The sequence below is a fragment of the Pleurodeles waltl genome, chromosome 11 (assembly GCF_031143425.1).
Source record: "Pleurodeles waltl isolate 20211129_DDA chromosome 11, aPleWal1.hap1.20221129, whole genome shotgun sequence".
NCBI classification, from domain to species: Eukaryota; Metazoa; Chordata; class Amphibia; order Caudata; family Salamandridae; genus Pleurodeles; species Pleurodeles waltl.
In genome coordinates this window covers 112,080,109-112,105,460 of record NC_090450.1, presented here as the reverse complement: position 1 = coordinate 112,105,460, position 25,352 = coordinate 112,080,109, and the positions used below count along the sequence as shown (strand labels likewise).

General features: G+C 42.3%; 1 protein-coding gene across 1 annotated transcript in view; it reads right to left on the bottom strand.

The window, feature by feature from the left end:
• SI (sucrase-isomaltase) overlaps positions 1–25,352 on the bottom strand; it is a 632,954-nt gene that overhangs the window by 127,659 nt on the left and 479,943 nt on the right. The window contains exon 52 of the mRNA XM_069213228.1: positions 16,138–16,234. Within this exon, the coding sequence (XP_069069329.1) occupies positions 16,138–16,234 (97 nt within the window). The remainder of the gene's footprint in view (positions 1–16,137; positions 16,235–25,352) is intronic.

The window sequence follows — 25,352 nt, the reverse complement described above, 5'->3', positions numbered from 1 at the left end:
CTCTTCCATGGCACCAGGGACACAACACACACCCACCCACCCCAGAGCTACGTGTAAAAGTATAAATATTGGCCTCAGTGCCTCTTCCTGGCCAGAATCCAGCTTGGTAGTCTAAAAGTATGGAGTTATCTCCAATGAATTGTGACATCTGGGCAAAAGCTGCTCTTTCTATCAGTTTGCCCAGCAAAGATCCATTTGTAATCAGTCTGTAGTTGTTGGGGTCATTCGGGTCCAAGTCTGTTTCCTTTAATAATGGGTGTATTCAGGAAAGACTCCTGTGGTTAAAGAAATATTGGTGGTTCTTCTTACTGATGTCGCAGCAAAGGTAAATAAAATAATGTTCTTAACGATGTGTGGTAGACAAGGGTTAGAAGGGCAGCGGAAAGGCCTGCTTGCTTTGACCAGATCCATACATTCACTTTGGGATATTCGTTTGAAGAAGTGCAGAGGCTGGGTTGGCTTACTCTTTGGGGGGAGTTTTGCAAACAGGTTGGTGCTGGAAGTTTTCCTTTGTTTTAAATAGGAGCTCAAATGTGTCTGTTTTGGTTGTGTAATGAATTGCCAGTTTGTGAATTCTTGAGTACTGGGATGAGTTTCTTCCATGCATTTAGGTTTTTGAAATTTGTGGATAATTTTATTTAAAAAAAGATTTGCAGATATAGCATTTTGAATTCTGTCTGAGTAGTACCTTTTTTTTAGCTTTTAGATTTGTATATGTTGTTAAATTTGCATTTGTGACGTTTGTCTTGAATGTTGTTTGTTTTATTCTATGTTCATTGCATCCTTCTGATTTGTTGTTTTATCATTTTGGTTCTGTGTTTCTCCAATGTGCTTTTGTCCTGTTTTGTTTTTCTGAGTGGTGTTAGGATATCATAAGCTTCCTATAGCCACTCGTAAAGTTTGCAAACAGAATTTATTGTGTCTAGATCTGTGTTGGCTGTTAGTTGTGTTTGTAAGTATTCAAAAATGAGTTTGTTCCATCGTCGATAGGTGGATGTATTTATGGTGGTCTGGGTGTATTGATTTGTTGTGTTTTATGTTGGAAAGTTACCCAACGGTGGTCTGGCCATGTGACCAGTGTGAAGCTTTGAACGATAACTAATTCTGGGTTTGCAAAATGATAACTAGGATGAGTCCAGAGATGTGTGTGGGATTGTGTACAATCTGATGTAGGTTCATTGTGGCTAGGCCAATGATGATAGCCTTTGGATTGGGTATATTGAGTGTGTCAAACAAAATATTAAGGTCCCCAAGAATGCATAGGTTGGCATAATATGTTATATGATTTGAAAGTGTGTCTAGAAATGTGCCTGGAAATGTTGATTCACAAGGTGTGGGTCTGTAAAGGAGGAGGAGGTTACAGGAGGAAGTTGGAATAGGGTTACATCTCATGATGAAGGCCTCACAACCTTGTAAGGAGATGTCATCTGTTTTGCTGAGATTTATTGCATGTTTACATATAACGGCTAGTCCTCCTCCTACTTTGCCTACACAGTTTTGTGTGATGGTTTGATACCTTGCAGAATGGCTTCATGGCACACTGGGGCCATGTCATCTCCCAACCAGTAAGTCAGGTTGTGTCAGTGAGTAAGTCATAGATGTGGTGCTTGTTTTAAGAGAGTGATCAAGCATTTATGAGTAGGCAGTTTAGAGATTTTGTTTTGGTGATAGTGTGATTTTTATTTGTATAAGAGTAAGCAGTATACTTTGAACTTGTAGCAGGTGTGTCATTAGTGCTGATATTAACTGTATGAGGGTCCTGATAGTGTTGTTTTTCTATATTGTGTTCATCATCGAGCAGGCTTAGAAGGCATTTTGTTGGGTCTGTAGTGAAGATGGTGGTTGCAAGTGAGATAGTGAGTTGTATTCTTTTTGTAGAGTAGTAATGAAATATAATAGGCATGGGGATACAAAATTGTGTTGTTTATGTTTTTTTTGCGTCTGTTCAGGGTGGAAGGAGTATGGGTTAAGGATGGTGGTGGTGGAGCATGTGGGTCATATAAGGTTTTAAATTGTGCAATGGATGAGAGACAGGTAAATGAGTGTTGCTGAGTTGGGGTGCTTGTGGTAGATGCTGGTGAGGAGTGATGTTGGTTCAGTATTTGTATTATTTGTGAAGTCATGAGGGTGGGAGTGGGTGAGATGGGAAGTATTATGAATGTATGTTATTTTGATGTGCTGGTGTATATGTTTTGTTTTGTTTTTGTGGTGTAGTGAGAGGAGATATTGATGCAGTGGTTTTCTCTGAAGGATTCATATGTGAGTTACTGCTGAGAGGGATTTGAATAGTACAGAGATGGTGATGTGTTTCGGAGAAGAGTGTATGTGGTGTGTAAGAAGGAATGAACAAGAGCTATGAGTGTTTGTGTTACATTTAATCACTGAAAACGGTAATATGTGTGGTGGAGTGGAGTGTAAGGATTGTGGAGGTCATTCTGACTTTGGCAGGCGGCGGAGGCCGCCCAGCAAAGTCCCGCCATCAGAATACCGCCGCGCGGTCAAAAGACCGCCGCGGTAATTCTGAGTTTCCCGCTGGGCGGGTGGCCGACCGCCAGAAGGCCGCCCGCCCGCCCGCCCAGCGGGAAACCCCCTTCCATGAGGATGCCGCCTCCGGAGTGGAAGGGGTGCGACGGGTGCAGTTGCACCCGTCGCGATTTTCAGTGTCTGCCCTGTTAGGGGGCCCCTGTAGTGCCCATGCCAGTGGCATGGGCACTGCAGGGGCCCCCATGGGCCCCACGACACCCGTTCCCGCCATCCTGTTCCTGGCGGTAACAACCGCCAGGAACAGGATGGCGGGAAGGGGGTCGGAATCCTTGCAGCGCCGCTATGGAGGATTCCCTTGGGCAGGGGTAAACCGGCGGGAAACCGCTGGTTGCCCTTTTCTGACCAGAATTGCCCATGTAGCACCGCCAGCCTGTTGGCGGTGCTACCTCCGGCCTCGGAATGAGGCCTTATGTGTTTTGTGTGAAAATTAAAGTGCCACAGTGCTGTGGTAGAACTGTGCATAGGTGTGGTTTGTGGTGTTTTGTAGTGGTTGATGAGACATTGAAATCTATATGAGGTTTTTTTGTGGTGTATGGGTAGAATGCCTTTGCTGATATTGTGCTTGAATGTTTGTGAATGTGGCGGGCTTAAGATCGTAGTTGGTGAGTGGAAAACTGAGCAACGTTTCCGGCCTTAGACTTCAACCTGTCTGGAAAAGGCCCAAATAGGCAGCTGCCCTTGTCCTCTCCGTCCTTAGCTTTGACACCCAGCCCCCAGGCTGAGACGCCCTGAACCCTAGGCTTCAATAACCCTGTTGGACATTGGAACCCTCACTGTTAGACTTTTCATCCTTGGCGTGGTCTCCCTCAACTTTTTGCCTCTGTTTCCCAGGTTGCTGCGGTGTGCTGGACTCTGATTTTGCTGTTTTTGTTACTCTGGACACTTTACCACTGCTAACCAGTGCTAAAGTGCAAGTGCTCCTTTCCAAAATGTGTATGTAATTGGCTCATCCATGATTGGCATATTTGATTTACTAGTAAGCCCCTAGTAAAGTGCACTAGAGGTGCCCAGGGACTATAAATTAAATGCTACTAGGGGGCCTGCAGCACTGGTTGTGCCACCTACATAAGTAGCTCTGTAATCATGTCTCAGATCTGCCATTGCAGTGTCTGTGTGTGCAGTTTTTAAATGTAAATTCGACTTGGCAAGTGTTCCCACTTGCTAGGCCTAAACCTTCCTTTTTCTTACATGTAAGACACCCCCAAGGTAGGCCCTAGGTAGCCCCAAGGGCAGGGTGCAGTGTATGGTTAAGGTAGGACATATAGGCCCTCATTACAACCCTGGCGGTCGGTCCAAGACCGCCAGGGCTGTTTTGGCTGAAGCACCGCCAACAGGCTGGCGGTGCTTCAAAGGGGATTACGACCACAGCGGTAGCACTGCGGTCGCACCGCCGGGGCTGGCAGTTTCCTGCCACATTTGCCCCGGTGGTGATATTCCGCCAGGGCAGTGCTGCTTGCCGCATTGCCCAGGGGATTATGAGTCCCCCTACCGCCAGCCTTTTCCTGGCGGTTTGAATCGCCAGGAAAAGGCTGGCGGTACGGGGAGTCACGGGGCCCCTGGGGGCCCCCGCACTGCCCATGCCACTGGCAAGGGCAGTGCAGGAGCCCCATAACAGGTCCCCGTGCAGCTTTTCACTGTCTGCAGAGCAGACAGTAAAAAGCGCGACGGGTGCAACTGCACCCGTCGCATGGCCGCAACACCGCCGGCTCCATTTGGAGCCGGCTCCCATGTCGCTGCCCACATCCCAGCTGGGCCGGTGGGCGGAAACTCTGTTTCCGGCCGCCGGCCCATCGGGGATGTCATTATGGACACCGTGGGAGTGCGGCCGCATTGGCAGCCGCACGGCGGTTACAACTTGGCGGGTGGCGGTTGCCGTCCGCCAATGTTGTAATGACCCTCATAGTAATGTGTTTTATATGTCCTAACTAAATTCGTTTTTCACTGTTCCCTGTCCCTCTCAAAGGTTAACATGGGGGCTACCTTTAAATATGATTAAAGTGTAGATTCCTTTTGGGAGCAGATAGACATGTGGAGTTTGAGGTCTCTGAGCTCACAATTTAAAACTACATCTTTTAGTAAAGTTGATTTTAAGACTGTGTGTTTGAAAATGCCACTTTTAGAAAGTGAGCATTTTCTTGCTTATACCATTTCTGTGACTCTGCCTGTTTGTGAATTCCCTGTCCGGCTCAGTTTAACAGTTGGGCTGGTTGCACCTCACAATAGGCAGTGACACAAAGGGAGCTGGGGTGTAGTCTACATTTCCTGATGAGCCATCTGTGCTAGGAGGGAGGGGAGGAGTGGTCACTCACACCTGGAAGGGCTGTGCCTGCCCTCACACAATGCAGTCTCCAACCCCCTAGTAAGTGTCTGGGGCCCGGCCTGGGCAAAGCAGGATTTCACAATCAAGAGAGACTTTGCTTTGAAGTAGGCCTACTTCAAAGGAGAACATGGGTATAAGAAGGGCACCCAAAGCCACAGACTTTAGAACACTTCTGGAAACCAAGAGGAAACTCTGACTGGAGAAGAGCTGAGGAAGAAGAGCTGCCCTGCCTGTTACTGTGCTTTGTCGAGCTATCCTGCAGTTGCTGCTTCTGCCTGTGCTATAGGGCAAAGACTGGACTTTGTGAAGAACTCTCCAAGGGCTTGATTTAGAGCTTGCCTCCTGTAGTTTGAAGTCTCAGGGACAGCAAAGACTTCTCTCTGCCAGCACCTGGAGTCTCTGGAGAGACTCCTACTCTGCCAAGTGGTGCCTATCCAGTTCCTGGGACCCTGAAAGGAGAAGCTGGCAGCCTAAGAGGAAGAAATCCACACACAGAAAGCCATGCGGGGAACAGATCGACGTGACTCCGATCTGCGGCTGAACAATCGTCGCGCTGCCGGCTTCGTGGCTTAAAATCGATGCAAGCCTGCAACGCGACCCGAAGATCGATGCCCGGGGCTGGAGAAATTATGCGCAGCATCACTGACGGAGACTGGTGAGATCGCAACCAACGCTGCATGGTTTTCGGATCATTGTGCGGCTGGATTTCCAACGCAAGTACCACTGGGTGTGTAAAAACAATGCAAGGCCTGCCCGGACCTGAGTGTGCTGATCAGATCGATGCATCGCTCTCCTGTAGAGAGAAGAAATGACGCGCACCGTCCCAATGAAAGGAGAAACGACGCAAGGTCTCGCTCGTGAGTTAAATTGACGCATCGCAAGCCCATTTTGACGCACATTCACCCGTGCTGGGTTATTTTTGACACACCCACGGTACATTTTCACGCTAACAGTGTTAGTGTGTGTTTAAAACTACATGAAGACTCTTTTTGCATTTTAATTGATAACTTGACTTGTGTATTGTAGATCCTTGTAGTTTTGGTCTTGTTTTGTTTAGATAAATATTTTCTATTTTTCTAAACCTGTGTTGTGTCATTTTGTAGTGTTTTCATTAAATTACTGTGTGTGTTGGTCCAAATACTTTACACCTAGCACTCTGAAGTTAAGCCTACTGCTCGTGCCAAGCTACCAAGGGGATAAGCAGGGGTTAGCTGAGGGTGATTCACTTTTACCCTGACTAGAGTGAGGGTCATTGCTTGGACAGGGGTTAACCTGACTGCCAACCAAAGACCCCATTTCTAACACTCATCCTAACCCATCAGAATCCTAAACCCAGAGACAATGGTAGAACTGGCCCTATTAACCAATCAGAACCCCAGCCCTGACAGCCAATCAGAGCTATAATCAAATACATCCACCTTGCTGTTCAGATCAGCTACTCAGCTGAAATCTTCATCTTGAAGAAACTAGCTGTAGATGAAAACATGTTTGCTCTTTGAGGCTCACATACTTTGTTCTTTTGTCAGTCCCTTTGCCCATTGTTCTGGCTAAAGCACAGATAACACATTGAAGATCCTCTACTTTCTGATCAGTTGTTGGAGGTGGACGAAGGGTAGTCATTGATCTTCTAAGTGGTTGGGAACGGGGTTTTGCATTACTATGCATACTTTACTGGTATATTGTATAGTATTTGTTATCCTGACTCCGACCAGTTCCAAGATGTTTCCTTCTCCCAACTGTTAATGCAGACATCAGTAGGGGGTTAACAATCCCTTTGTGTGAGTGCAGGACACAGCCTATTCAAGTGTAAAGCCTAGCCTCCCTCTCTCCTAGTCTAGGAAGACCATCAGTATAAAGATGAATTTAGATGTAACCCTGTTACAACTAACTCTCCCTGATGGATGGCTGTCTAGAGAGTATGTACAAAAGTGTACCTGTGACTCCGACCTACATGTCAATTGGAGTCAGCCTGCAAAGCACCAGAGTTAAAAGCACTGAGAAATGCCCAGTTTCTACAAGTGGCATTTCCGAAATAGTAATGTAAAATCCACATACACCAGTAAGCAGGATTTGTCACTACCATTCCAAACATACCAAACATGTCCACTTTACTGCTTACAGCTCAGAAATTACTACTTAGACACGTATAAGGGAATTCCCAATGCAAACCTATGAGAGGAGCAGCACTCACAGCAGTGAACACCAAAATAGACTGTTTATCATTATTAGGACATGTAGAACATAAAAATGTATGTCCTACCTTTTACATACAGAGCACCCTTCCCATAGGGCTGTCTGGGGCCTACCTTAGTGGTGACGTAGGTGTAGTAAAAAGGGAGTTTACACATTTACAAGTAGTTTGCCTTGCCAAGTCAAGGTGCCAGTAAACTGCACACGAAGGCACTGCAGTGGCAGGCCTGAGCTAAGTTAGAAAGCTACTTCTTTGGTGGCGCAATCTGCTCTGCAGGTCGATTAGTAGCATTTAATTTACAGGTCCTGGGTATATGGTGTACCACTTTACAGGGGACTTACATGTAAATTAAACAAGCCAAACAGATGTAAACCAATTATACCAAGTTTTGGGGCAGAGAAAACATGCACTTTAGCACTGATTAGCAGTGGTAAAGCGCCCAGAGTCCTAAAGCCAACAAAGAGAGCGTCCGAAAAATAGAAGGGTAAAGGCAAAGTGTTTGGGGATAACCCTGCAGAAAGGGCTATTTACAAAAATAGGTCTCTTGGTGCCTGAAATATTACATCATCACTGCAACATATCCACAAGTTTTAAAAATGTCTTCCAGAAAAAATAGTGGCCCGGATTAGCAATGTCTGCCCAAGCTAAGTGACTCCCCTAATGATACAAAAGCACAAGTCAAAAATGAAAATCTCTGAAAAACAATTTTGTTTACGGAGGTATATCAAGTGTTCAGGTAATTAGGACAGAACTGAGAGAGAGAGACCTCCCTCTCTTATCCCCAGTGGGTCACAAACATGATCCTAAGAAGCATTGCTCCCTAATTAAAAAAAAGTCTTGTTTCTCTACGTAAAATACATCCTATTTTGAGCCTCAATTTAATAAGTTTGTATCAAAGCTCTGCTCAATTTACACAGCATCCTGGTACTGACAACAACCACATCCAACAGCACTGAGTCCTGCATATAGAGTGCTTGTAGACCACACAGCACCAAACTTTTGGTTGGCACCTGTAAAATGATCAAACCACATTTAAGCCATCTGAGCACTCGTAAACACGAAATACATGATCTGACCATAAGAGCAATGGCAGTCAAATAACTACACTACTAGATTTAGGGACCAGCCTTGCTTCTCACCCAAACGTGTGCATGATCTTTCGGCAGATTTGGCTCTGATTTGACACCTCCTACTTGGCGCTAGGCAGTCTCACATTTGCCATCTTGAAGGGTTGTGAGAGGTCGATGGGTCTGGAAATCCAATGTGACTTATAATTGTGCAAGTGTTTTTGAGGGTCCATAAACAACAAAACGATATTCTTGGACACTTAAAAAATGTATAAATCAAAACATAGTCTAGTCATAGCCCCTTTCACCTGATATTACCCTTAATGCAAAGTGCCACCTACCTGTACTTTCATTTTTATAAATTGCAGATAGGGACTTAGGTTTTTCAAAACAAGATCCTTTGAAGATATTTCTCTAACTGTCCATTACCAGAAGAAAAGGGTGTTTCCACATAATGTTTCAATAATATTATCAAAACAACACATTCGTTTTTTACTTTATACTTTGATTTTGTTTGGTCCTGCCTCTTGTGATTTAGGGGCCCACCATTAGTTCCCTTGTCTAGGAACAGTGTTTGTTCATTTTGTCTAAGAAAGGCAGCACTTTCTTTTGTTTCTTCAGTGCTCCATGCCCTCCATCATTCCATGGTAACATATTACACCAAGCTTTATGCTGTAGATTTGTTCTTTGATCCATCTTCTCTGGGCTAATCTGCAACAAGGCCACACCCAACAATTGGTAATGCAACCAAGGCATGAGACTATTCCTTTGGAAATATATGGCATTCATAACAAACCTTTGCCATAACTAACACCTACCAATTAGTGCATTCCCAACATAATCACCCCGTAATGCCAACATGAACCAAATGAAAATGCATGAGAAAGAGTATGGTGTTACGCAACTTGGGGTAATACACTTAAACCTACCCTACCCCACACCGTCTGATATTAATAAAACCAGACATTGAGATACCAGCACCATCAAATATGGGCCTGAATACTTGTCTCAACTGAGTTCAAACATAGCCGGCAGATACATTGCTTGACAATTTTGCAAAATGTATCACACAAACATATTGACCATGTGTTTTACAGTATACATCCACCATTCACATACATCAATGCACAAGCTGTCTTATAGGTACATATCCGCAGCATCTGACAGTAGAATGTGAGCTGGATATGATAGTCCTTCTACCGGTAACAAATAATGTGGGCTATAGATATTCAGTCATTGTCACTACGAACAGCGAAAGTACTCAAAAGGTGTTCCACTTTGACATTGTCTCTTTTCTTTTTCTCTGTGCTTTTTTTGGAGAAGTCCTTAACAATATGGGGCTGATTCCAACCCTGGCGGTCCGAGACCGCCAGGGTTGGGGACCGCGGGAGCACCGCCAAAAGGCTGGCGGTGCTCCCAAGGGCATTCTGACCGCGGCGGTATGGCCGCGGTCAGAAACGGAAAACCTCGGTCTCCCGCCGGTTTTCCGCTGCCCTGAGGAATCCTCCATGGCGGCGCAGCTTGCTGCGCCGCCATGGGGATTCCGACCCCCTCACCGCCATCTTGTTCCTGGCGGTTTTGACCGCCAGGAACAGGATGGCGGTGAGGGGTGTCGTGGGGCCCCTGAGGGCCCCTGCAGTGCCCATGCCAATGGCATAGGCACTGCAGGGGCCCCCGTAAGAGGGCCCCTACAAGATTTTCAGTGTCTGCCATGCAGACCTGAAAATCGCGACGGGTGCTATTGCACCCGTCGCACCCTTCCCACTCCGCCGGCTTCATTCGGAGCCGGCTTCCTCGTGGGAAGGGGTTTCCCGCTGGGCTGGCGGGCGGCCTTCTGGCGGTCGCCCGCCAGCCCAGCGGGAAACACAGAATAACCGCGGCAGTCTTCTGACCGCGTAGCGGTATTCTGTTGGGGGAACTTTGGCGGGCGGCGGACTCACCCCCTATATTTCTTAAGAAAACTTGGTTGCATCTCCCAGCAATGCAAACAAATGTGTTATATCTTCCCAACACATTCTCCATCTTGCTGGATACATCATGGAATACTGGAATTCATCCATGTAGTTTCTTTTTGATAGGTAAATATGCTCTCTATGTTAATTGCACTATTTTGTGTAGTCTGGATGAAAGGCCAGCAAATTGCCTTGATGTCATCTTTCTTCCAAGCAAGCCTCAAAATGGTATAGAAACCACCGAAGTTCAGAGGTTTCAAAATGATTAGTCTGGGAAAAGTCACAGGAAGAGAATTAGGACCCAAGTAGATGCAAGCCTTTTGGATAACAAACATCTGTGAGAAGGCTGACTGACCAAAAACAGTGAGCAACAGTCTTTCCATGGAAGGCTCCATATTAGATTCCATTTTGGTCTCTGGCAGGTCCATCGGTCATATGTTACATTTATGCAACCTCATCTCCAGATCTTCATTCTATATTTGCACACTCATCAGTGCTTTTTCCAGCATTTTGTTTTCTCCAGTATGGTTGAGCAACCATCCTGCATGTCATTGATGTGCTTCTTGTTGTCTGGCAGCAGACTGTCTATTTATCCAGCCTGTTTTGCATAATGTGGAGAGGGGATGTGAATCTGTACAGTTTACCACTAATGACACAGACTATATTTTATCTCTAGCAGGAGGTCATTCATCATCTCACAACCCCCTGTGCTATTCTTTGCTCCATGCTTGAGATCCCTGAGATGGTTTCTCCGATATATCAGTCACAGGTGCTGGTGCCAAGGCTCAAAAGAGAACTTGCTCTGTTTAATGTCAATTTCCTATTATTCATACACAGAGCATTAGCTTACTATATAATGACAAGGAGAATTAAACAAAACCCAGAAGCAGGTGATTACGGTGATTTGGGTACAAAGTTAAATGACACCTGCAGTCCTCATGCATGCCTCAATCAGTACCTGAGTTAATTGAGTGAGGCCAATCATAGGCATTGCTAAGCAGTGAAAATGTACTCATAGAACTAACACAACACAAAGCAGAGGAGCAGAGGGCAATGGTACAATCTCTTGCAGGCAGCCAGTACTGCAGTCAAATAAATGTGGGCTTTTAAGCAGCAACTGGACTCTCTGGCCAATGGATCTAATGTGATCACTGATTTGACTTTGAAGGCTATAATTGCCAATACCTCGATATGCGACATCTGCAGTATTTGGTTATTATACCTGCTGAGTGAAACAAAGTTATCTCAGGTCCAGTGTGTAGCTTCCTGGTGCAGAAGCCCAAATCTAACATAAGGGTAGGTGACGGGGCACCAAGGTTGGTGAGAGGCCTTTGCTCAGGTGTTGCCCCTGGCACTACCAAGCCTCCAGGGTTGCATGCCACATGGGCTACCGCACCACAACTGTGTAACCAGGTCCTCCCAAAAGGAGCTGCCTCAAATGGCAGATGTACCAGCAAATTAACTAATTTGTAGCGCGGGGCTCAGAGCACTGCTTACAAGTGGCATTCTTGGATCAGTGCTAAGATCCACCCCCAAGCATTGACTACTCTTTGAAGATTTTATTTGGAGCATTTTCTTCTTGAATATTTACCAAATCATATCTCTTGTTCCCATATTTGATATTTGTTTTTTCGGTGTGTTTTTGTTAATTTTTATAAATTGGAGTGTTTTTTTTTATTGGTTGTATCTTTGCCTTTTTAACAGTTTTGGCACTTCAAATGCTTCATACATTTTCTCCATGTTAAGCCTGTCTGCTCTTTGATAGATACCAGGTGTTGAGGTCAGGTTTAACTGACTTAAACTTTTGACTGGACAGGGTTGTGATTTTATTACTTGCAGTGCACTACCATTCACACTGACATACTAAGTGTTGGTAAAACTTAAGAGGTGCCTGAACAATTTCAGTAAATTCAAGAAAAATGTACCTGACCATTAGCAGATGAAAATAATATTTTATTTATTTATAAAACTTTGTAGGCCTCCTGGCAACTTCTGAAATGCAAACTACCCCAAAATCTCCTCTAAACCTACATAAGATATTTACAAATTCACAAATCCTATTAATTGTAGTTTCATAGTCACCAAGTGGACTATTCTGAGAAATGTATCTCAGGTAATATAGCATGTTAAGTGTAATTCCATTCAGCTTTTTTTAATTTAAATGATAGCAACATTTCCAAGAATACGTGAAAATAAGACCACTTTTTGGCATATAACATCTTTTTCACAAGTGGGAGTTACTTTCTTGCAATTTCAAAGGAACTAAAGGTATTACAATGTCAAAAAAGTATTTTCAATGTGAATCTTAACTGCATCTATAAAGTCGCTCTCACCCAACTAATCAAATGATGTCATTTTGAGATTTTAATGGCAATGTATTGCAGAGCTGATATTCATCAATGACTAAAATAATTCCTTATACAAGTTTTTTTCAGTTCTCAAAAGAAGAGTTTCTGGTGGTTTGAGAAGGACCGCTGTCCAAAGGGTTAGTGTAAGCTTGAAACAAGTGGTGTTGCCGTACATTAAATAAATGAGCTTCCTTGTTTGTTCAGCTAGTTGGAGTCCATACTAATGTATCTTCTTTACACATTAGATGGAAATCCTGATTACAAGTTTAGAAGAAAAAAACTTCACAACTGATATTTTGCTTCTTGACATTTCCCCAGAAAATCCTTGACAAATTGCAAATAGTGGAAATTGCCTGTGTTGAGGCAACAACTGCAGAAATCTGATTGCAAAACAATGACTCCATCATGGTTCATTAGAAGAGTGATACTCATAATCAGGAGTGAATACAGCACCCACTACCTATTCCACTGCACACCGTCAGTAACTATCAAATATAGGATTTTCAACTCATAATGATAGATAGTGCCTGCTTCCTGGGACCTTATGGTGTTCTGCACCTGTGAGGTCATAGTCATCCTGAAATGGGGCCTTCAAGGTCCGTTCTATAAGTAACATGAACAAATGTGTTTCAGCTGCTTTACTATTTTCTGAACTAGTATATTCCAATATTTGTAACACAATAACAACCTTTCCCTCAAAAATAATAATGCTTTCCACCATCAGGAGCAAGTGATATTTATTTCATTGAGACAATGTAATCTGGTAATTAAGCAGCATCTTTTTCTTAGAGACTCTTGATTTGTCTCATATTTAAATTATCTGAATTCTCTCTAGATGTATGTAAAAACTGTGTTTATGTTTCATTATTCATAGGTCACTCATGTAGTCAATTTGAATGACTTACATTTCAAGTTAGTCTCCAAGGTCCAGAATTAGTAAGCAATTGAGGTGCACTTGCATCACATAAGGTGGCACAAGGCAACACAAGGGCTGAAGTTGGATTTACAAAACAACACAAAACTATTTTGCATGTTTTTTGTGGCTTAGTAAATCCTCAGTAACGCCAGGTTACGTAAGTCAATGCCTTGCATTACTTTACATTGGAAAAGTGTTACGTTGGTAGAGCATTATTGTTCCCACTCATCTACACATGTATTTTGACATAATCCTAAATTTACTAAGGGTAGTAAACCTGGGACTGCAGCAAAATGGCATGCCTTCCCAGCAGAGGCATACGAAGAGAAATATCTTTATATCTCCTCATCATTTCCTCTTTCCACATGTGTTTCATTCTGTAGCACACATGGAAAGATGAAAATGCTTTTAAGGATTGTTTCTTTTTCTAAGGAAGTTGTCCCATCCTGCACAAAAGCAAAATGGTGCAAGGGTGTCTGTGTTGCCACTAGGCAGCTCTCTGTGCACCAGCATAGGGAGAGAGCAGGAATGCATCATGTCTTAGTAGATGCAATACATTCTGAATCTCTCCCTGTCATGCAACAAAGCACATTTTGATAAATTTGGCCACAAGTTCTTAAAACACCACAAAACTCTAGATACCTGTTTCTCTAGCTCAAAAATATAATGCAGGGGGTACTCAGGCATGTTTTCCAATAAGAAACATTTGGGTGCTTTTGGGTGCTTTCAAAATAAATTTCAGTCTACACCTCTTCTTTCTACTAGCAAATTCTCAAATAACACTGCAGTGTTCTGCTGCATTTCTAGGATTATATGTTTTTCTACTTATTCTACTATTGTTTTGAAATACTAAGGCCCGTATTTATACTTTTTTTGCACCGCATTTGCGTCGTTTTTTGACGCAAAAATGGCGCAAACTTGCAAAATACCATTGTATTTTGTAGGTTTGTGCCGTTTTGCGTCATAAAGCGGCGCAAATGCGGCGCTAAAAAAAGTATAAATACGGGCCTAAGGACAGAATCTGGAAAAGTGGTTGAAAAGTGTGCACCGATATATACCAAACTGATCATGATTTTGTACTAATGGTATGATTCATAGTGGGTTGCAATCCATCCTACATCGTTAATAAGCCTACATTTTCCACAATCTTGTGTATGGTGCCAGTTGAAGGACAGAGGGGACACTTTGGCCACAGACCTTCAATGCCCTGGTTACTGTGGTTATGCTCTTACATTTTCAGAGTATGGAAAAATCCCTACAGGCCATCAAAATTGTAACAACTGCAAACAGTGTTTATGGAAATGCTAGCAGCCAAATTATAAAGAATAAGCTCTACTGGTTATTTGACGAACCAAAAAACCCTGTTTAGGAAAAGGTGTCTTTTTTATTTGCTTTGTTGGGGTCAGCAAATCACCATGCATGTGACTGCTTTTCAATAAATTCATTCTTTTAAATACAGCCAGTTTTCCTAAAAGGAAAAAACAGAAAGCATATAAAAAATGGAAACTTTTACAAGCGATCCTTATGTTTAAGCAATGGGCCCATGGACTAGTGCCTATTTCTAAAAAATGTTTTTTTTTAATTATCTACATAGGAATTTGGTTCCTTGGAGAATCCTTCCTGCATGTGAATTATTTGCCACTACCTTTCATCAGTCTGTAAAATATTAAGGTGTGGCAAACAGTTTTTGTTTCCAAAGCATTAATATATCTTTTTGTGAATTACTGTTTGGACGCCGTAAACTCACTCGTTCTAAATAGCAATTCAGTTTCTAAACCCAAACCAAAACTGTGATTTAATAAAGTTTTATCGAATCCCAATTTTTATTTAGTACCTATCAAAATGCTTTTTTGCAGTTACAAATGGTCCAATTTTGCGAATAGGGCCTATTGAGAACGCAAAGGGCCAGATGTATCATTTTTCACAGTAGTGATTACCTAACTGTGATTTTTAGTGAATCACAATTAAGTAATCACTATTGGAATGTATGAAACTCCAGGAGTTTCATACTGCGATTTGCAAGGGTTTACAAATCGACCTACTTCATTAATATTCATTAGGTAGGTCGCAATTTACAAGCCATTGCGAAAGGCTACAATCACAGGGATGGTGGGCTGCTGGGCTCAGCAAACCACCATGTCTGTGATTGCTTTTCAACAAAGCAATCTTTTTTTTTTTTTTTAAATGCAGCCTGTTTTCCTTAAAGGAAAACGGGAATCGTTTAAAAATGAAAAGTTTTCTTTTAATTTTTTAAGAGTAGGCAGGGGTCTGTGGGACCCCTGCCTGCTCTTAAAAAATGTTTTTGCATGCATTCACAAAGGGGAAGGGGGGCCCTTGGGGACCCCTTCTCCTTTGCGAATGGGTTACCACCTATTTCAAGTGGGTGGTAACTGTGATTGTTTTCCGACCGCATTCACTATCATAAAACAATCATACATACCTCTGCGATTCGGTATTAGGAAGAGACGCCCTTGACACACCCCTTCCTAATACTGAATCGGGATGTAGTCGCCAATTCAATTTGCAATTCGCTAACAAGTTACCGAATCGCAAATTGGACTTGTTACATACCAAAACGCATTTTTGCAATCGCAAAAATTTTTGATACATCTGGCCCCAAATGCCTTGCAAATCTGTCTCTAATGCACCAGATCTTGTGAAATGATGCTTATCAAAGATAAAATTGCAATATGTCAGCTGATCAGAAAATAACATTTTTTCACAGAATATGAGAAAACATTAATAGCTCCCTATCATGCACGATCAGTACAATTGCACATAAATTAAAAGCATTCTTACCCATTGCATTGCTGTTCAGCAACAAGACTCCGTGGGCATTCCTATCACTTTCTAGGCCCATATAAAATGGGTGAACGCCATAACTGTTCAATTTATACTGTAATGAAAAACATACAAAATAATGCGTACTACTCGAACTGAATCATTGTAAATTCATTCATGAAAATGACACCCAATATTTGACAAAGTATCTATTTTAGACATTTAAGGAAGGTTGTCTTTTTAAATTTTGTTAAACAGTAATCAATATCGTTTTCTTGGTGACTCAAGCACCCGAACACCCATGTTATAGGACAATATCAAGCAGCACTTTGTTATGATGAGGGGAATCCCATCGAGAATGCTCTAAAAGGCAATCCACCAAATGACGTCACAATACGTCTCAAAACCCCAGCTAACGTCATCAAACAAAGCAAAATGATTAAGCTACTGTTGCTGAGGATTGTTAGATATGCTGCACTAGTTAAAGAGAAATGTTTTTTTTTCTCTAAACTGGATGGATGTTAGTTTCAATAGAATGACAGACAGGATAGCAGTAAACATTTTGCATAAGTGCAATTTTCAAAGCATGCATTTACGCTTGTTGCAGGCACTGTAGCCAAAATACGGGCCCACACAATGACCTTTCAAAACAGCACTTCTGCCACTAACCATGTTTGCTGTGTAGGCCAGGTTGCTGCTCATTCTGAAAGAATGGCCTAGATTGTTGCACTTGGTATGAGAGGAGCTGATGTTTTGCTGTCAATTAATGATGGCGCATATGCCAACGCAGCCGATTCAGGCGGTAGGCTCCCAATTTGTAAGGCAAAAATGGCTTTTCATTAACTGGTTCTCACCTAAGTCAAGTCAATGGAGAGCATAAACTTCCCTGATTTATTTTTCAATATCCCTCTCCTCCTTCTTTGTAAATGTTGGCATGTATGGGATGATGTATTTCCCCTGCCCTGGATGGAATGTGGGGATCCTTCATGAGGACATGCAGATACTATGCAGTTTTACATCTTGTGTGTTTACTGATCCAGTTATTTTGAAGGAACCTCGTTCTTCGCATGTCGGGGTGAACTCTGACGCAAGAGTGAGCAATGGGAGATGCTCCACACAGGGGCCCAATGCTGCACCTCCGGTGCAGATGGGACCCCACAAACGTTCAAGGCGTCCCATTCAGCCCATGGAAATCTATGATTTGTGAGAGATTTTAGTGCCCATCATCACATTCTGCATGGGGATCCGTCATATTGCGTCAGTAAACTACTCAAAGCAGGAGACACCAATGTGGTTGGTCCGATCATAAAGGACACTTATATTTACATTATATTTATATAAATATACTCTGTGCAAATATTCTGCAAACCTGACATTGATTGACCCTTATGGACAGTGATTGAGGACTCTCATCAAAGTTATCTATATAAAGTTTGCTTTTCGTATGTTAAACGTAATCCTTTTTTCAGCACCCAGATTTAACTATACACATCCGACAATGGAGTAAATGTATTCCTAGGAAACGCAAAACAATCAATTTGACATTTAAATGTCATTACATTATGACTCTTTTATTGTCGGCATCCTAATCACATTACATACCACTAATGATTGAAAATAATTAGTAAAAATGCATATTCATTAACCTCATTAAAAAGTGTGATAATGAAAAAATGAAAGCTGTGCATCCGTCCTAAACCGCTGTTGTAATAATTACATCCCTTCCCAGCTGTTTGCACAGTCTACACGCACTATTCATTTCACAGTAGCATAAGTGATGAACAACATGTAAAGAAAGAAATATTCCAAGCAAGTATTGATGTTTTTTATTTTTATTACTGTACTATTTTGTAATGTAGTCAAATTAGTAGGTTCTCTAGAAGGAGCTTTTTTTAAATCTGAGATGCAGATCTGTTGAAATATCTGAAAACGCCTCAGAAGAAAAACGCTCTGCTAACACACTAGTCATGCATGAAGGGAAACAGAAAAGGAACAAGTTTTAAAGAGGGTTTGTTGGGAGGCCTAGCGGGGCAGAGTCACTAACTGACTTTTGTAGTACATTTTGCACTATTGCAATAGTACTACAAATGTACTAGAAAATACTGTTCACGTTAGTACTCACAAATGCATGTGTGGAGGTTACGCCTCTATCTTTCTTTTCTTTTTGTGTTTGGCATCTCCATCCCAATTGTGGAGTTATGTTATATGTTATGTTATGTTTTGTTATATTATGTTATGTTCATTTGTATGGCACAACTTATCACCCGTGAGGGTCTCCAGGTGCTGAAGCAGAAACATAGCCTGAGCAGGGCTCCTTGTTGAACCACCAAGTCTTTGTGTTCTTGGGGAAGCTGAGTAGTGAAAGAGCTGCCCTGATGTGCTGAAGAGGTTAACTCCACGTCTTTCCTGTTATGAAGGAGAAGGAGCATCCTCCAGACTTGCCTCTGCAGATGAAGGGCCCCGTGCAAGGGTTAGAGAGGTTGAGTGTAGCTGTCTGGGTAGATGGTAGAGTTGTGGAAGCGTAGCTCTCATAATCAAGATTAACAATGAAATGTTTATGAACTAATGCATAATAATGCCACATAGAAAGTGTATTGCTGTGTTTTACTAAACGTGCGTCCAAAATTGTGCCCACGGGGAGTGTCCGCCAATGTATACGATGACTAATGAAAATGAATAATAATGAATTAATGATGTATTAATGTATGATTTTGTATTAGTATTAAGGATTATATGTTAAGGTTTTGCTAATTAATCACTAGGCCTTATTTAGCATGAGTTGAGGCCTAGCTGCCCGGTTTCATATTAAATGTGTTTTTCTTACATGCAGTGTGCTGACTTGCTGAAGGACAATGTAATTGTATTTTTCCAGAAGCCTAGAAGATGTATGTAACCGTCTCAATCCGTTCTCATGAAACTCGACTTGCTCAAGGAGACATTTTTGCCGAATGCAACAGTGTAGACTTTCAACAGGTACAAGGTCGCCCAAACCGGTATAGACAATGGAACTACTGACTGGGTATGTGAGAGGACCACGAGAACACGAAATCAAACCGGACATTCTATCCATTGGAGACGTCAATCACAAGAACCAATAAACTACGTAAGAACTGTTATAAGGTGACAATTTTGATAGTATGACTGGTGAACCATTGGATGGGGATAGTGGTGTGCCAAATTGTGCCCAATTGGAAAATAGGGGAATGTACAACAGAAAAGGGATAAAACCCTATGACACAAGGAGAAAGGGAGCCATTGCGAACCATTCTTGCTATTACCCAGCCACTTAGTCACTCTGCATAAATACTTTTCTGTTTGATTCTTAAAACCATCCTCACCCTTATCTTGCCAGTTCTATACTTCTCCTCCTTATGAGGGAAGTGTCCCTTCCTACCCTGTCTTGATGAACTTTTCTGTGTTTCCTGGCTGATGGCGAATCAACTGATGTCCTGAGGACGAAGATTGACTCTGTATGCTGACCCATTACGGAGGGTAACTATATGATGATGAAATTGTAATTGTCTGTTTGCCTTTCCTTTCTAGGTACCAACTGCTTCTTTTAACAGAGACCATAGTTAGATGTTTTCTAAATTTGTGTTGCTTAATTGTTTTGCATGAAGCCCAACATGCTGATGCTAATTTGAGGGTAGTTAAGAAGTTCACTTGACGGACGCAAAAAGTCAAATGACTGAATCAATGCTTTGTTGAACAATGCGATAATGATACTCTGCTAAGATTAATCCATGCTGACATCGTGTTATGTTCTAATGTTCATGATTCTTGCTTTGATGAAATCGAATTCAAGATGCCATATTATATCTGTGTTGATGTGGTTTATGGTTTTGAGATTAATAAACTTGATAGTAGATTGCAATCAATAGGGAATAAATATCAAAATCTCCTTAAAGTTTGTGTGGTTAGTCATGACTGAAAGGCCATGGTGTGTCTCAATTCTTATTAATGTCATTATTCTGATTGAATTGATCTGTTACAGTGAATATTGAGGACGTTATTGATTAGTTGATTGACATGTGGATTAATTGCCTCGTACTACGATGTTTTCAGTCGGGGTCAAAAGATTAATTGGCCTAAAACAAGTCACAGTCTTTGTAAATTATTTAGTAAGGGACGCGTTCTCAGAGTTGTGGTTGATCATTGGGGGTATGCTGGTCTGGTGTTGTGGAGGGCTTTGTAGGCATTGGTGAGCAGTTTGAATTGGCAACATTTTTGAATGGGTAGTCAGTATAGTTCAATGAGGTAGGGAGTGAGGTGACTGCTCCTGGGGATGTCTGGTATAAGTCTGGTGTTGATGTTTTGGATGGTCTGGAGACTTTGAGTGAGCTGGTTGGAGATGTCAACATAGAGTGCATTGCCCAATCAGGTTTGCTGGTTGTGAGGGCCTGTGTGGCCATGCACCTCAGTTGAGTGGGTAGCCATTTGAATATCTTGAGATGCATTCAGAAAATTAGGTAGCAAGATACAGTCACAGCGTTAACATGCTTATTCATTGTTTGTTGTCTAGGATGATGCAGTGGTTTCTGTGGTGATCGGTGGAGGTGGGCATGGGTCTTAATTTGGATGGCCACCAGGAGGATTCCCTTGGGAAGCTCTTGTTTCATACAATCTCCATTTTGTCTAAGTTGAGTTTTAGGCAGTTCTCCATCATCCAGTTGGACATGTTGGTGATGCTGGAGGTGAAGTTAGCCCGGGTCGTATTGCTCTCATTAGTGAGGGAGAGTGTGTGTGTTCAGCAGAAGAGACAATGTTGATGCCGTGGGCTCTTATGATACAGGTTAGGGGTGCCATGTACATGTTGAAAAGGGATGGGATGAGGGAGGATTCCTCGAGAACTCCACAGTCAACCATCTTAGCTTCAGAGGTACATGGGGGACTCTTAATCATTGAGTTCTACTAGAGAGGAAGGAGGTGATCCATCTTAGGGTGGGTCCTTGAATTCCTGGGTCCTGGAGTCTAGCAATGAGGGTGCCATGAGATATGGTGTTGAAGACCACTGAAAGGGTGAGAAGGGGGATGAGAGTGGCAGTTTAATCTCTGACCCTAATGGACCAGGTGTCACCTGTTTCTGCCAGGATGGTGGATTCTATGCTGTGATTGCTATAGAACCCTGACTCTATGAAGTTGCCTGTTGATTTGTTTCTCTAAGACCCTGGGCAGGAAAGGAGAGAGATGAATCTGCAGTCCCTGAGTTCTTTCAGGCTAGCAAGGTTTTTGTTCTGGAGAGCTGTGACTTCAGTGTGTTTCCTGCTCTCTGGAAAGGTTCCACTAAGGAAGGAGGAGTTGATGATGGTAGTGAAGTTGGCACTGATCAGTGTTCTTCCTAGGCTGTGAATGTGGGAGGGGAAGATCTCTGGGAGGGACCCTCAATGGATGGTCTTCATAATTTGGGCTGTGTTTTCTGAGGTAAAGGGGCTCCATTTTGTCAGTTGATAGGCATTCATTAGTTAGTTAATGTAGACCTTGAGTATTTTGTTGTGGAAGAAGTCAGAGAGGTTGTCACAGAGTTCCTGTGAGGAGGTATTGGCGTTGGTGGCAGCCATAAGATTGCTGAAATTTCCGATGATGTTAAAAAAAACGTTTGCCGGAGCTGGAGCAGGACTCTAGCCTCAGTACAAGGGCTGCTTCCCTGGCTTCTTTGATATGTGTATGAAGTGTTCTGACTGTGAATTTGCAGGAATTTCTAGAGGTGTTATCGTGGCTGGCTCTCCATCTTCTTTTTTGTTGTATGCAGTAGTGCTTTTAGGGCCCCATGTAGCAAGCTTTTTGCATGTCGCAAACAGCGAATTTCGCTGTTTGCGATGAACAAAAAGCACATCGCAATGCACAAACTCTGTTTTGTGTTTCGGTAACCTGGTTATCGAATCGCAAAACGGGATTGCAACTCGCAATTAGGAAGGGGTGTTCCCTTCCTAATTGCGAGTCGCAGTGCAATGTAGGATTGGTTTGTGACCGCAAATGTGGTCGCAAACCAATCGCATTTAGCACCCATTTCAAATGGGTGGTAACCCATTTGCAAAAGGGGGGGGTCCCCGTTGTGAATGGCACTAAACACTTTTTCAGAGCAGGCAGTGGACCACTGCCTGCTCTGAAAAAATGAGACGAAAACGTTTCATTTTTCGTTTTTGTAATGCATCCCATTTTCCTTTACAAAAAAAATTGCTTTATTGAAAAGCAGTGGTCTGAGGTCCGCATCAGGCAACAATTCCTGTGAGGGCCAACATTCGCAAGGGGGTCGCAAAATGCAACCCACCTCATGATTATTCATGAGGTGGGCATTTGTGACCCCCTTGTGAACCACAGATGGTGTCAGGGACACCATCCAACATTCGGATTTGCGACTTGCAAATTGCGAGTCGCTCTGACTCGCAATTTGTGGGTCGCAATTCTGAATGTTGCTAGATGTGGCCCTTAGTCTGTTAGATTTTCCATGTTCCAGCATGGTTGAGCGTTAGTTATTATTTGCCTAATTTTATTCAAGTGAGCAACTCTATTGGAGCAGTCTAATGTCAAGGTTTTAAATGTGGTTAGGTCATTCTGTAGGTCACCTGTGAGGATAGGCTGGTTGCATCTGAGGGTGTTGTTTCATTTTGCCTTTGCTATGTTGTTCCAGTTTCATCTGATGTTGATGGCTGGCTTTGGTTTGCTTTAGTGGGGCACATTGATGTGGAAGTGCAAGGTTGGGTGGTCCATCCAGGTGATTGGGATGATGTGATTAAAGTAAACTTGTTGCTGGCTGTGAAGATGGGGTCGAGGGTGTGCCTTACATTGTGAGTCAATTCTCAGATGAGCTGTACAATCCCAGTGCTGCTGGGGCTCCCTAGAAGGGTGGTGGTGTTGTTGTCCGTTGGGTCATTGAGATAGTGGTTAAGGTCGCTGAGTAATAAGAACTCATTGACTGTTATGGTGTGGGAGTGATGAAGTCAGTGAGGAGGTTTCTGAAGATGGTGCATGGTCCTCGAGGTCAGTAAGCATGTGTACCTGAGCTGGTCATGCATAGCTGATTGGTAGTCCGAAGTACATGTGTTCATTGAATGAGGTAGGTTTGTTCGTTTCAGTAGTAGAGGTGATGGTGTCTTTGGGGATGATCACAAGACACCCTCTGAGTTTGTGATGCCTGTCTTGCTGGATGATCTTGTAGCCAGGAGGGATGGCCTTCTCAATGGCAGGGGTGGATGACAGGTTGAACCAGGTTTCAGTGAGAAAAAGGTATGAGACACAGCAACTTACCAAGGAGTTATATGACAACATAGCGGAACAAGGCTGAATGCTGCATTCCTTAATAAGGTTTTAAAACCCCAATTTCCATCATCCTATATTCTTTTAGTGTATTACAGAGAGTATTTTATCCTTATGCTACTTGGCCTCAATATCATCCTTCCCATAAACCACTTAAATCTTTGGTGTCTTGATCTTTCGAGATAAAGAATTAGGGCCTGATTTGGAGTTTAGCAGACAGGTTACTCCATCACAAATGTGACGGATATTCCATCCGCCGTATTATGATTCCCATAGGATATAATGGGTTTGTAAAACGTAGGCAGAATATCCCTCACATTTGTGATGGAGCAACACAATCCGCCAAACTCCTAAACAGGCCCTAAGTCTTTTTACAAAAATATAATAGAACCTATTTCAAGTAAATTAGATTAAAACAATATTAAATAATATTGTGTTGCAAATTGATAGATTTTATCTTTGTGTAATGAACTATAACACGGGGTGAAATAACTGTTCGGTCATAGATGTCTTCTTCCTGTGAATGCTTTTCATTTTAGCAAAATGCTTTAGAAAAACATATCAGAAGAAAGTAAAGCAAGATCCTGTTTTCCTTACATAAGTTAATGAGGCAATTATGCTCCAAGACTTGCCCGTCACCCTTGCTGATGGATCTGGCAGCAGACACTGTGGCTTGGTCATTATCATCACATTACTTTGTTTTTTTTAAATAAATTTAGTTTTTATTATTTTGGTAAAGACATACCATAAAAGTACAGTACATAACAATCCGGAAAAAGATTATAAAAGGAGTTTCAATACAAATAAATAACAAATTCTAAAAAAGAGAAGTGTTAAAAACAAGATGAAACAATAATGTAAAAAGGTTATCTTTCTCCATAAATATAATGCTTAAAAAACATCCAGTCCCAACTATAGCGTCAAACTAATAGACTTACACTTAAGTACAACAAATATGCACTATAATACCTGCTTTTAAAAGCTACTGCCAAGACTTGTTTTTTAAAATCACTAATCTAAAACGCCATAGAGATTCAAGAAATTTTGACACAGGGTAAACTATTTGTACGGATGAATCAGATCTAAGTACTCTCTCAGCAAATAAACAATTCCTGAAACCCATTTCTTTGCATAGGGGAATAATCCAAAAAGCCCTCTGTTTGGTATATGCACGACATTGGAAAAGAACATGAAGATCGGACTCTTCATTCTTACAACCCATTGGGCATAACTTATACTTATTGATAGAATTGGGCCATTTATAAGTTAAAGAACAAAAAGGAAGTGACCCTATTCTAAATCTAATGTAAAGAGCATGCGGAAATGGAGAGAGTGCTGCATCCATAAAGGGCTCGAACTCATAGTGACATTTAAATTGCAGAAAGCTATCATTCATAGAAAAGGGTGCAACTTCAGACAGTTGTGTAGTTTGAACTTTGAGCCAAAAAGCATCCTTCAGTGTCTGAGCAGCATTTTTGGGAATAGAAGAGGGATCCTTCTAATAGGACCCCAAGCCAAGGTGGAATAAGGACCGTTCAACATAGGAGCACCACTTAATCTTGGTGTTGGGGTTAGAGCCCACCAAATTGAGCAGCCCACATCTGAATGGACTGAGAGCATCTGATGACCACAGCCAAATCCAAAACAATAAAGGCCTTAAGGCAGCGATCTGGTTAATAGGAAAACGATTTAAATCTATTCGAATGGAGTATTTGATGGAACTTTTAACAACATCTTCAAAAATTGATTTTCCGCCCTACTCAAGTTCTCCAGATTGCAATGGCCACATAACTCAGCACCATACATAGGCCCCCCCCGGCTTGTGATGTGTATATTTCTAGAGCAGGAATCAGGGCAAAACTGTGGCTTGGTAATATTGTTACTTTATTACAGACAACAAAATGCATCACTAGTAGCCTGTACAAATGAATTGAGACCTGGGCTATTATACAGGGATTACAAAATTCCATTTTTTATAC